This window comes from Phaethon lepturus, unplaced genomic scaffold (assembly GCF_000687285.1).
Source record: "Phaethon lepturus isolate BGI_N335 unplaced genomic scaffold, ASM68728v1 scaffold11870, whole genome shotgun sequence".
Lineage (NCBI taxonomy): Eukaryota > Metazoa > Chordata > Aves > Phaethontiformes > Phaethontidae > Phaethon > Phaethon lepturus.
In genome coordinates this window covers 110,408-123,270 of record NW_010509844.1, presented here as the reverse complement: position 1 = coordinate 123,270, position 12,863 = coordinate 110,408, and the positions used below count along the sequence as shown (strand labels likewise).

The window sequence follows — 12,863 nt, the reverse complement described above, 5'->3', positions numbered from 1 at the left end:
CTTCAGCTGCCTTAAAGGCAGTTTTCAGAAGTGGGGATACCACAGTAGGTGGAACTTTGAAAACTACCCATTGTTATTTCACAATGATACCAGATCCAGAAATCTCCACTTTGGTCTTCTAAAGCTTGTTTCTGTAAGCTGGGAGAGCATAACAAAGTGACTATTGCTGGGTAAGCTACCCAAGTGTTTCCTGGTAGACAGCATGGAAGATTTGTTTTGACGTTTTAGGGGATTTTAGTCAAATTTTCCTAATTGTTTCCACAGATCTGTATTTAGGGAGGTAATAATCCTCTAGATAGTAGGGGAGTAATAATACCCGTTTTCATACGAGTACTTTAATCGCTTTATTTCTTTCTGGTTAACAGCAATCATTCATAAAAGACTTGCACACCATGAGAGTGGACTGGTGGCTACATTCCACACATTCCTTCCATTCTTCAAACAGTGCAAACAGAATTTAACTTTTGGAGCTTCTTGGTGAAAAGCAATTAGTAAAAGGAGTCCCAAGTATAATAAAATCATTACACAGTTTTATTTTGAAGAACATTTTGCATTTTTTTTAATACAAAATGATGTAGGTCAAGAAATAATTTACAAACCTTTAAGTTCTTATCCTGGCATTTGAAGTAAGAATGATTTCAGAGGAAGTCTGTAAGCTATTCATAGGAAACTGTCATTATGTACAAAATGTTTATTGACATGTTTTAAACATCACATTTGTAAAAATGTGAACTGGATTGCTATCTAGCATGTGAACTACAGGTAAAACCTGATAAGATAACTTGTTAGAACAAGTCATTGTTATCCAGTGCTAACAAAATAGACAGTAGCTTTCAGTGTTTTTTGATTTTCCTCCAAGGTTGTATTAGCCTCAAAGTAATTTCAGGGTTTTACTGCATTGTGAACAATGTCTAAGCCCTCTCTTGATTGCATAAAAATAAATCTTTGAAATAGTACACATAGAACAACAGAAAGGTAGTGGCAATAAAATAGTATACTTCTTATATCAAGGTTTTTGGTTCTGTGAAGCATCATTTTATCATATTTCTTTTCTTTCCAAGCAGAGTAAGTAGTCCTGAAGTAAAGCATTTTCATTTACCTGTGAAATATTTTCTGCCCAGGATGCTTCCTATCAAAATAGGGTATGTAGGTAATATACTGTCAAAACTAATTATCTCATGACCAGTAATATACCCTAGCATGAACTTGCCAATTTTCATGTAATTTTAATATTTATTTTTAGCATGGAATTAATACAAAATAAAATTAGAGCTTATTTTTCAATCAAAAAAGTTAAAATAACTTGAAATCTCCTACCTTTCAAAGTATAAGACTGTAAATAGTCAACTGTGCATCCCTTCCGCAGAGAGTCTCCTTTGACTCAGTTAAAAAAAAAAAAAAAAAAAGGTGTTCTGTTGCCAAGTTCAAACTTGACACTTTATCCCAAAAAGAGATTTACACTGAGAGGTGGCTCTATTTAAATATCTATGCTATAGATCTATATATTCCAAGTAAAAATACTTCTATCTAGAATTCTGTGGAGAGTTACAATAATTGGGGTCCATAAATATTGCTGCAGTTCAATTACGGTACAATAATTACAAAATATAGAACATCTCTTTACAAATACAAATCATTGTATATTACAATTAATTTACAATAATTTCTACTATATAATTTTTAGCAAACTATCTTATCTAATTCTGCTATAACCTGGTTGCAAGTGCATTAGTAAGAATGCAATTATTCCAGTATATTTTGCCCTTAATGTGATAGTCATAAAACAGACCATCTGAATGATATTTTCCTATGTAAACTGGTGTTACATATGACAGATTATTCTTTATACAACTTCTTTTTCCAACGATCTCTAACAGGTAGAGCATGAAAAACTGTATTTTAGAAGAGCATTAAGAAAAGAAATCAGGAGTCAAGTTTGAAAACGATGTTAGAATGGATATGCAACGGGTAGCTGATATGCTATTGAGTACTGAGGTAATGACATTATTGGTTGTCATCACTCATCTCATGTTGCTGTTTCCCACACAATTTTGTGCCGGACTTTCATAGACATTTTCACAGACAAAATCCTGCTCTACTATGAAGGACAGCAGCACAAGACTGAAAGACAGGCAAGATATTACACCTCAGAATCCCACTCTAGCCCTCAAAATACTGATTGTCACAATCTGCTTGGTTTCAAAATAACCGTATTCCTACAGAGGAACTGAAGATTCTATGGGAGAAGACTTGACGTACTGCAGCTCTGATCACATTTCGGCAACCTGGAGATAATCAATTTATTAGTTATGGCTTCCTTGAGGTGTGACATCACTTGTACAAAACTTGATTGGTTATTCACTCCAGCTAGTGCCTACCATCTCCAAACTATGAGGCACTTTTTCTGTTACTAGAATCACTTCCCTTGCTAAATACTATAAGCTTGTAATGCATATCATTTCATCAGCTAAGTCTTCTTCATATCGTCCTGTTTCTGGTTCTTCATCACTGTAGCCAGGACCAAAATCTTGAAGTTCATAATCTTGCCTGCTTAAAATGGGAAACATATCCCCATTGGTCCCATTGCTAATATTCCCATTGAGAAGATTACTTGCTGCACTTTCCATCTCGTCAATGGTCATGTCACATGCGTCAGCAATCTCGTGTTTTGTAGCTGAAACAAATTTAGGGTCCTTTGCATACCTTCCTAGGCCTTCAGATATAAGTACCTGGCAGATGGAGGGGAAGAGAAGGAGACATACAGCGGAATTACAGGAGAACAGACAGGTCATAACAACACGTCTCATTTGTGGAAAATACTAGAAACCCCATGCTGAATCACTGCAGCAACCCACAGCAAAACTGCATGTGTAAAAATCAAATGGCTTCAAACCACACTGTATCAGTTATATGATAACGTAACTGGTAATGCAACACATCTGACTTTTCGCTGTAGAAATTTGGCAGTGGTCTTTGATGAACATTAATCATCAGGCTGACATACTAAAGACAACAGTTATTATATCGCAAATGGTGCAATTAGAACAATTGCCTCAAAACACAGAATTCTAGATACGTTCTCAGTACTTTAGAGTACCTAGAAGAAAGGTGCTTAAGTCCCGTTTGCAAATAAAGTTTAACAAAGTGTATTGTTTAGCTCATAGCAATGGAAAGGAAGTGATAGATGAAACCAAGAACAGTAACTATGATTCAGAAATTCTATATCCTCTTTATCTTCAAATCTTTTTTAATATAAAAGGGAATTCTTAACATTCTTTAGCACACGTACAAATCAATCCTTGTAGTTGTTATTCACCTCTCTGCATTTAGTACACTGATTCATAGAGCTCTCTGAATTATTCAGACTATTGCAAAAATAGTGATGTATTTCTACTGAAACAGCAGAGAGAACAGGCATATGTATCATCTCTTCCCTATCAGCCATTGTGGAAGGACACTTCATAACTGATCCTCATCTAGAAAACTTAATTTCAAATGTCTTTGAAATCTCTCCAGTTCTCTGACACACTAACGTTAAGATTTGGATTCAACAAAAATCCTTTACTACATGAGTAAGTTCCCCTGTCTTCACCTAGAAATAGTTTTGGGCTTTGAAACTGAAAATACCATATTTTCAGAGAAAGAATGTGGACTGAATTATGTGCTTTTTAAAGTTAACACAAAAACTGAAGAGACAGACACTCTTGGCTACTTCAGAGGTTTCTGTGATACTTACCGCTTCTACCAAACTGTCTGCACTCCTCTGTTTGTCACTGTGTTTATGCCTAAAGTCATTAGGTACAGTTAAATTGGCTGGTGTAAATGTTCGGTAGGAAATATCAGGGTCATCCGTGTACCAAGAGCTCCTATGTAAGGAAGGCAGGCTACCATTCATATGTTCTGTAGATTCAGCCCTATCAACCTGGATTAGAGGTGTGTAATACGGAGTACGGTCCCTGTTGGGAGGGGTTGCAGGTGGGGTAGCCCAGGAACGTGTTGAACGACTTGGTGAATGTTTATGAGCTTTGCTGGAATCCAGACCTGCAACAGCCATGACCTGGCAAGGGAAAGAATTTTACAAGTCAGTGATTTCAAATGCTCTGTCATACTCATTCCTCATTTCAGCAGTTAGGTCAAACCACTTGTTCAGGCAGCAGCCATGCAAAGTTAACATTTCCTGGTGTTTAATAGCCATGTAAAGGAGGAACAGGACTGAAGCTGGTAAAGTGACAGGATGAAATGATATTTTTTCTATTATTGCTTAGATCACAACATCTTGGTATTAGCGTTAATAAAGAAAACTAATTGCTTATACAATATATTAAACAAAGAGAGCAAATTGTAGAAACATTCCTTCTGTCCAGGAGGGACAGGATGGGAAGCTGTCAGCATTTTCCAAGCACTCTGTATGGTGTCTCTAGGCAATGGGCATTGTCATCTTCTCAGGGCCACGTCAGAGTGAGGCACTGAGCGTCAGAAGATGTGTACGTTGTACTTGCAAGCTCTCATAAATGGAGCTGAGTAACTGCATAGGCAAAGAAACGGATGGCTACTGTATTATGCAGTCCTGGTCAAAATTCCTTAGGGCATTCCGACTCTTTGTGGACACTTAAAGAGTCATGGGGCAAACTGCTCATTTCCAATGTTTTGTAGAAGTTTGGTGTTTAAGAAACCTTGTGTCTAGCAACTACAAGCCTATACTTGGCCTAGAAGCCATGCACAGGCAAACTGCACTAGTACTGTTTCAAACAACCGTGAAAGTCAGAGGTAAAAACAGAAGCTAAAAAGATGTAATTCATTACTAGTTAAGTACGATTTTGCGTTTACCTGCTGTTGCATTAAGTGAAGCGGTAAAGCAGTGCGATGGTGGAAATTAGGAGAGAGCGGTATGTCATCTTGACTGCTTTGTCGGCGGAGGCATTCGAAGTTAAAGGAAGATCGTCTATTTGCTACAGGGAAACCATAATGCATTAGGAAAATAAATACTTTTCCTCAGATATTATTGTTTCCAGAATTCCAGTGTGGGTCAACTATCACACAAATAAAAACATATCCCCCAGTAAGAAATAAGCTGTGCTAACAGAAGCAAGCAGCTTGTTACAAGATAAAGAATAGATCCATCATATGAGCAAAGGCAGCCTGAGGTAGAAACCACACGGGCAGCCTAACGTGGCAGAATTTGAAGCCGCTATGTTTCACAAAGCAAGCTTGTGTTATACAGTAGGCTGGTTCCGACACTTAACTTCAGAGTTTTGCTGTAAACTGCTGTGAGTAGTTACAAAGAAGAGTTTCTTCTTTCTTCCCCATGGTTTTAAACTCTTCATTCTAGTGAACCAGACTTCCCAAAGGAAATACCAAATCCCCAGTTCCTTGGAAGCAGTGAGCAATATGAAAACCCATATCCAAGTCAAAGTTGACTCACGTCAATTCCTGATGTTTATTCTGTTACTTATGACAGCTATAAGCCATGGTCTCTGCTGTTATGCATGCTGTTATTATACGTAAATGCTAGAAAGGAGAAAGTAGAAATCTAAACTGGATCAAGATGTTTGGCTGATGTAGAAATGTTTCATCTGGTCTTGGTGAAAGCCTGGGGGATGATGGGAAGCAGCGCATGGGTATCACTCCTTTGTGTTAGCTTCAGTGTGAAGAAAATCTGGACGCCGAACAGCAGCTGGAATCCAGATACGTCCTCACAGCTGTGAGCGTCATAGTGGAAAACTGTAAAGAGCCTGACTATATAAAGCAATGATACAAAACTGTGCTCTCTTGAAACTTATTGAAACTATTCTTGGTATCTTTTTTTCTAACACCAAGAATTTTGTGAACAGAATTGAAGAGTTAAGTGCCATAGACTTAGAGTAATCACGAGACACTTAATGCTGGCTACTAACAATCAAGGTTCCTTAAAGAGCCATTGGACTAAAACGGGCACTTCCAGGAGGTGAGCCCGTCCACTTAATGCAAAATTTGTCTCTCTTTCCATTGTCCCTATGGTAAATCCAAATACAGGAAGTAAGCCTTAGCTCCCGACCCTGACAAATGCTAAAAGTCCCAATACCAAAATGAATAAAAAGCACACCAAAAAGTCCCCTCATCCAAAACAAGACCCTTCTTTGCACATGCTTCTCCCCAAGAAAGCATCTGAAAGAACATTTTAGTCATTTCCCAGTGCACTTCTGGAAGTTGCTGAAATACTGTGGTGATGAGTGATAGAAAAACCTCTAGAAAGCTTGACACAGAGCTCAGTTTACTAACTACAGTACTCAGCCAAGGCACTGTATGTTACATTAACTTGGATGGAATCCAGATGCTAGCAGAAACTGCTTAGTGCAATGTTGCAGGGTTGGTTTTTTTTTCTTTTCTCCTTTCTTTACATGAGAACATGAAAAATCTTCCTCCCCAGGCCTAACAGCCCATACACTAGTTACAAACAATAGGTTTGAGCCTCTTTTAAAATCTGCTGAGATGCCAAGCCTCTGAAATTTCTCAACTATGTTCCTAAATATTAAATATATGTTTATGGCAGAAGGCCTGACTGTGCTCTTGTGACCTTGTACTGATACAAGTCAAAGGACTTCCTACATTACCCTCACGCAACTTAGCTCAGAACTAGGTCCTCTTATCCTAGGATATCAAATACCTTCTTATCTAGCATACTTATCTCATCTCTTGTATGTGAGATAGAGCGTAAGCTTCCTCTACAGAAATGTCTGCTTAGTACTGTCATCAAAACTTTATCAGAAAAGTTAAATGAAGGCCAAAGGCTGCAGTCACAGGAAGCCTTCAGCCCTCCCCTCACAACACTTCCATGGGAAGAACCCATAGGATTTTTATAAGAAGGTTGTTCTCCTGCAATGTATGGAATGGATATACAAAGCATTCGTCTATTGCTTTGGCTTACAATTTCTCTGATATTAGAAAAACTTGTAGAATGACATACATGAGAGCTAGCAGCTTTCTGTACACTTCGTTATCATTCGAGTTATTTACCCTCTATAGTACAAGACTCATTCTTTCTGCTTTTCTCCATCTGTGCCCCTTAAAATCAGAGAGCCAAAGAGCAGAGAGCGTTACTAATCTTGTCATAAGGACCTGCGTGCCAAAAGTGAGGATTCAGCACTCACAGTATAGCTGAAGAATGTTTCCTTTACTATATAATAATATATTTTGTTGCTGCCCTTTACCACAGCTTTCTGTAGCTTTAAACAGTCTGAGACTGTACTTCAGACATTGTGTAATGATCCCACAACACCTCTGAAACACTTTTATTTTTTAAATCTGTAACTCCATTTTTCTTAGGGTGCCTGAGACAGGAAAGGACTGAAACTCATTTTCCTACCCACAGGGTCCTTACATACTTCCACAGATAAAGGGATTCTAGCTGCTAGCATCATGAGAATGAAAGACAACTCTGGTTTTGCTAGAAAGCCGAAACGTGGAGACTCTTTTAGAAATGATCCTGTATCGTCTTGTCTGGATGGCACTGGTTAGATGGCATCATCCAAAGACATATGTAACAGACCTGGCTGTGCTGACCACACCATGGTACTCTGAGGGGCACTATGGGGTTGCATGGAGCCGAGTGTTGTTTTTTGTACACCAACCCAGTCTACTGTAGCCTTAGAAACATGTTTATTTGACACTGCACAACCTCAAGTGCTTCCTCTCTGTGAAGTATCAGAGGTCAAAGACCAAAATCCAAGATCTTTGAGTCTGTGCCTAGTTTCACCAGAGGATTAGCACTGCTAATCTCTGCAGTATGGCTTGGAAAAAACAGAAACAAAATTACAACATAAGAAGCATGAAAGCTTTTAGAAATGCAGGTAAAGCAATATGGTACTTGAGATAAGGGGAAACCAAGGGAAAGATCTAAGGAGGAGAACAAATGAAAATTAAAGAAAGCAGTAAAAATAAAAAAAAAAATCAGTTGACAACACTAATTCAATCTATACATTGAAACATTTTCCCCCACAGAAGAAACACAGAATATTAAGCATTGTTCTTGTGATAGCAGAACGAAGTACCAATGTGAATCTGAAACAAGATGCTTAGCCCAGAGTGACGCTTTTATTTTTCCCAGGGATTTGAGAAGCTCATGTTAAAAAGCTAAAGGCACTTCCAAGTTAAGGAAAAAAACACAAAAACAAAGCACCATTGAGCTCACTCTTGGTTTTCTTTCCTCTGAAAATTATCCTACTTCAGCCTCTAGTGTTTACTAGAACAGTACGAGGTAAAGATGTAAATGGAACCAATTAGAATGTCATTAAGCAGCATCTCTGTTAACAGATGCCAAGCGCCAGCCGGTGAGTCACTAGAGAGACGACGGCACTGACCCACGGCAACACTGCTCATCGGTGGGTGTGAATGAAGGGCACACGGATTGCACCATCCCATCCAAGTTTCAAAGCAAGCTACTGCTGCATTCTACCTTGCTTGCTCTTCGTTAATCAAATCAACTTAAAACAGGCAATTAAATTGGTTATTTTATATTGTTGTATGAGTGAGACGAGATATTAGAAAGACTGACTTGTAAGCTAGGATCCATAGATTCTCCAAGCAATCTCTTGGGATGGATAGATACTTCTGCCATACACAATAATGTGGTAGCAACAGTAATCAAGAGACATCAGTCTTTGAAATACAAGTTAAAAAGAAGCCTTTTTAAACTGAAGCATGTCTGAATGCATTTAAATAACTCCGGATTTGCAAACAAATTGTTCTTCATGTACTTACGTGTTGGTGTTGGAGGTAGCAGCCGTCTCCTAGGAGATCTTTTTGTATCATAACAGATCTGTGAATCATCTTCCTCAAAAAACACATGTGGGTGATGGTAACCTTTTGGTCTCTCAAAATCTGAGTCATGGCAGTGATATCTACAGTGGTAATCATACATATGCCTGCGTTTAAAATAAAGAGAAATGTTATTTCTCTAAATTGATCTATTAGATTTCTTCCAGAAGATTTCCAAAGCCACTCTTTCTCCAGCAAGATGACCAAAGTTTACATTGCATAATTACACAACTCAATTTTAAAATCCAGTTTCTGTATGTAAACTGATTTTGAGATAGCGAGCATACACTTCTGTACTAGTATAGTTATGTAGTAAGTTCTCAGATGAAATTTTTATGAAATTATATTTTCAGTGAAGTTATTCTTCGCAGTACAGGCTAAAACGTAGGATCTCAGTTATACATTGCTTAAAAAAATAAAAATACTCTGATTTACTCCTGCCACAGAGAAGAGCAGCACAGAAACTCAGAGAATGGAATTAAGCCTTTTACATTCTGGATACTTCTGTTGTTGAAAATCGAATCTTGTACGGGTGTTATCTGACTGTAATTAGCACATAAAAAAAATAGTGACCTGAGAAAATCTGTAAAATTTAGCTTTCATGCAAATCTTAGCTTTCATGCAAACCAACAAGATGCAGATTAGGGAGCCAATTTTGCCAGAATTCAGATGGCGAAGAAAGACAATATAGGAGGAGGAGAAGGAGGAGAATTAAGCATGTCTGGCACTTGTGCATATGCACGGATCTAAAACAAAATTGCAGTAAAATCTTCTACTTTTGGGCTGGACTTCAAAATAAAAAATTATTGACAGAAGTAGAGGATATTTTTGAGTAGTTATTGAATTTATTCAGCAAAAAGGAAACATAGCTACTGTAAGGAAGATCTACTCAAGATCTTGCAAAATGTGTATGTCCTATGTCATAATGAGAAGGTAAATATTACGGAATTTAAAAAAAAAAATCACAAGCTATTTGGGAAACAGGTGCATTTAATTTTTTTTAAATAGGAAGCCTTTCAGTATTACCAAATATAGGTTCTGTTTATGACAGTTTGATACTCAGAAAACACCAGAATGATCTCACATTTTAAAGACTAAATCAGGAATATCAGGATTTCCTCCCAAAGCAGCACCCAAACATTGCTTGAACAACTGGAAACCTATTATTTATGTCCAGGAGTGGTCCCAATGTAAAGTTAGACCTGCCCTCTTGCTGAAGCCATCATTGATTGAAGCCAACAGCACAGTGCTCAAATCAAACTAATTTGGTAATGCTTAAAGCTAAACTAACTTGGGGGCCACTGTTCTAAAGTTAGAAAAACCAACCCCAGTCCATTTCTGAGGAAACTGCGTGAAATAAGTTGCAGAGAAAAATCTTAAATTTACCAAAATTAAATCAAGGCCTTTTCTTATTAAATCCAAAATTAACATATTGAATGGAAAAATCACAGGAGTTTAATACACAGCATCAGGCAAGAGTTGTTAAAAAACACTAGTGGGCCTTGGGAAAATCCTACTGGACAGAAATACTACAATTAACTAGGATACCATTCCAAGTTTTGGCTGGGGAAAACAGAAATGAGTTAGAAAACTGAGACACACCAGGTTACAAAGCTAGAACTCTGCAGATACAGTAAGGAGCCTCAGAGTAATAAAAATTTGTAAGAAACACTACTTGTTGACTAAAATTCAATTGATGGCGTTTCCACACACCTTAAAAAACATCTATTCCAAACATACAAAGGCCAGGACAACTATGACGGTGTTAAGTGTTTGTACTAAGGAGACAAAAAAAAGGTGCCAAGAGAATTATTAATAAAGAGGGATAATGAAAATTTTCAAAAGGAAGTCATCCAATTCTTTCTTGGTCCAGCTAGTACTATCTTATGATCTCAGTCCATAGTTTACCCGTTTCACCTTCCTTTTTAAGTTAAATTAAAAGAAGAAAACATTTCTAAAAGTTCCTTTATCTGAGCTTGACCCACGTTCCATTGTACATGGAATTTTATTTATAAATGAAATACTTTGGTTATGCACTATCTAGTTTATACTCAGTTCAAAGGAACTTTGTGCTTTTCTTTGAATATGGTACAGAAGTTTTTCTGGAGTCTGCACATGATGCCAAATACAAAAGATCTTTGGTACACAACATGATTCCTATTGATCATTTCACTTGTCAACAGGTGTGGAGTATTAACATCATCAGAGAATTTCCAGTATAAGTGTGCTTAGTGAAGCCTTTACAGATATGTACCAAGTTTATTGAAATATTTTTTCCAGTTTAACAAATATCCTCACCTGCTTCCTGACAACATACTGTCTTCTTCATAATATTCTTCTCCACTAAAATACTCCTGCTCTCCCAAGTATCGATCATCATTGCAATAGTCTTGAACTTCACGTTCTTCGCGGCAAATAGTAGGTCGACGCCCATCACCAGAGTCAGATCTGTAAGTAGCAAATACTTATATATATTCATATTTTATTACATAAATGATATATTGTATATTTTATACACAGTTTTAATATGCTTCCAAGGAAGAAAAAAAAAACCTACAAGCATTAACAACTCTCTTGTCAGAATGTGGTGTTATATTAAATTGCATAGAACTGCAGTTCAGAACATGACTGTTTTGTCTGTTTCTTAAAGATGACCTCCCTTTATTTCCTTATGGTACAAATAGGAAAATAATTAATACGGGGGCTCAGTGGAGTCAAATACATTTAAGACATCTTTACAAAATACAAACTCAGAGTACTTTGAAGAAACACAGCTTCTCTCAAATGTCTGAAGTTTGTCAAATGGCTAAAATATTAAGGAGCACTCACTGATGTATTCCAAGAAAAATCTGAAACAGATGTGCAGATCTAGACATTAAAAACTAGCACTGAATGCACATTTAGCAGCGCACTTCAAATAAAACAACAGATCCTATTTTTAAAAGTTGTCTTAGAGAATATTCAGACATATGACCAGGAAAGATTTTGTCCAGTCCCCTACAAATGGAATTGCACACATCAGTATTTATCAAAGCTAAACCCAGTGTTTTTCCCAGTCTTTGCAAGTTAATTTTAAACAAGGGCTACCACCAGGTGTGATCTTTTGTCTGTTGAAAACTGCACAAACCTGCCTAGACTTCTAAAAGGGCTCGAATAATTTTGAACTATCTGGAAGTTTGTCCTTTAAGCACAGGCAGTGGAAAATTTTACTTAGAAATTGTCACTTAAGTTATTCAGCATATGCATTGTCATACATTTAATTTTGAAAATTGTACTGGAGGGAAAAAAAAAAAGACAAGAACAGAAAGGAGACAAGAAAAGAGAAAAAACCCTACTTTGTCCTCTTCAATTATGTCAGAACAATACCAACTCACCTAACGTATGTTTCATAGTAGCGGGTTCTACCCAGGTAAGCCATGAAAATAAGAAGAAAGATATTTCAAAATCAGGTAGTTTAGAGAAATGTATTGGTGATTATAACGTCTGTGGTATAACTAATAATTTAACTTTAAAGAAAACTACTTCTTTCAATCGGTACTAAAGTTACATAAATTTCCCATAAGACAGATATCTGTTTCATACATCAGTAGGCAACAGAAATGAAGCCAAATATACAGATTAGCTTCATGTAGCATATGTTTTCTTATAGTGCATTTATAATACATAAATTTGTTTAAAAGCAAATAAATATTTGTAAGTTTACCTCCTGCTGCTTGGCCTTCTACGCTTCTCATGATCTGTTCTGGAATAAGAATGGTAACCATTTTCAGATCTATGCTCGTGATTTCCAAATTTTGTGTGTTTTCCATGAACAACTTTGGACACGTTGGCATTATTGAGATTGGCATTTGTTGAGTTTGAAACTTGCTTTCCTACTGAGTTGTGATTATGATGATTGTGGTATACAGAGTTTCCTGCCTGAGGATATATATTTTTCTCAGTATCAGTTGCAGATGGAATTGAAGGACGCTGAACATGTAAGGGACGATGTGTGGTGTTGATCTGTTGAAATGAATCTCGTCTGTCACTGCTAATATGGTTTATGTGGTTGCCAAAGAGGGCACCATTCC

The 12,863-nt window shown here is 37.1% G+C and overlaps 1 protein-coding gene across 1 annotated transcript in view; it reads right to left on the bottom strand.

Annotated features, from left to right (window-relative positions):
- Positions 1-508: 508 nt before the first annotated feature.
- Positions 509-12,863, bottom strand: part of CACNA1D (calcium channel, voltage-dependent, L type, alpha 1D subunit) — a gene marked incomplete at its 5' end in the record, with an annotated part of 122,245 nt that continues 109,890 nt past the window's right edge. The window contains 7 exons of the mRNA XM_010288426.1: positions 509-2,729; positions 3,737-4,057; positions 4,828-4,949; positions 8,737-8,900; positions 11,092-11,241; positions 12,168-12,194; positions 12,497-12,863. The exon at positions 12,497-12,863 is cut by the window's right edge and continues 1 nt beyond it. Coding sequence (XP_010286728.1) covers positions 2,436-2,729; positions 3,737-4,057; positions 4,828-4,949; positions 8,737-8,900; positions 11,092-11,241; positions 12,168-12,194; positions 12,497-12,863 — 1,445 coding nt within the window. The remainder of the gene's footprint in view (positions 2,730-3,736; positions 4,058-4,827; positions 4,950-8,736; positions 8,901-11,091; positions 11,242-12,167; positions 12,195-12,496) is intronic.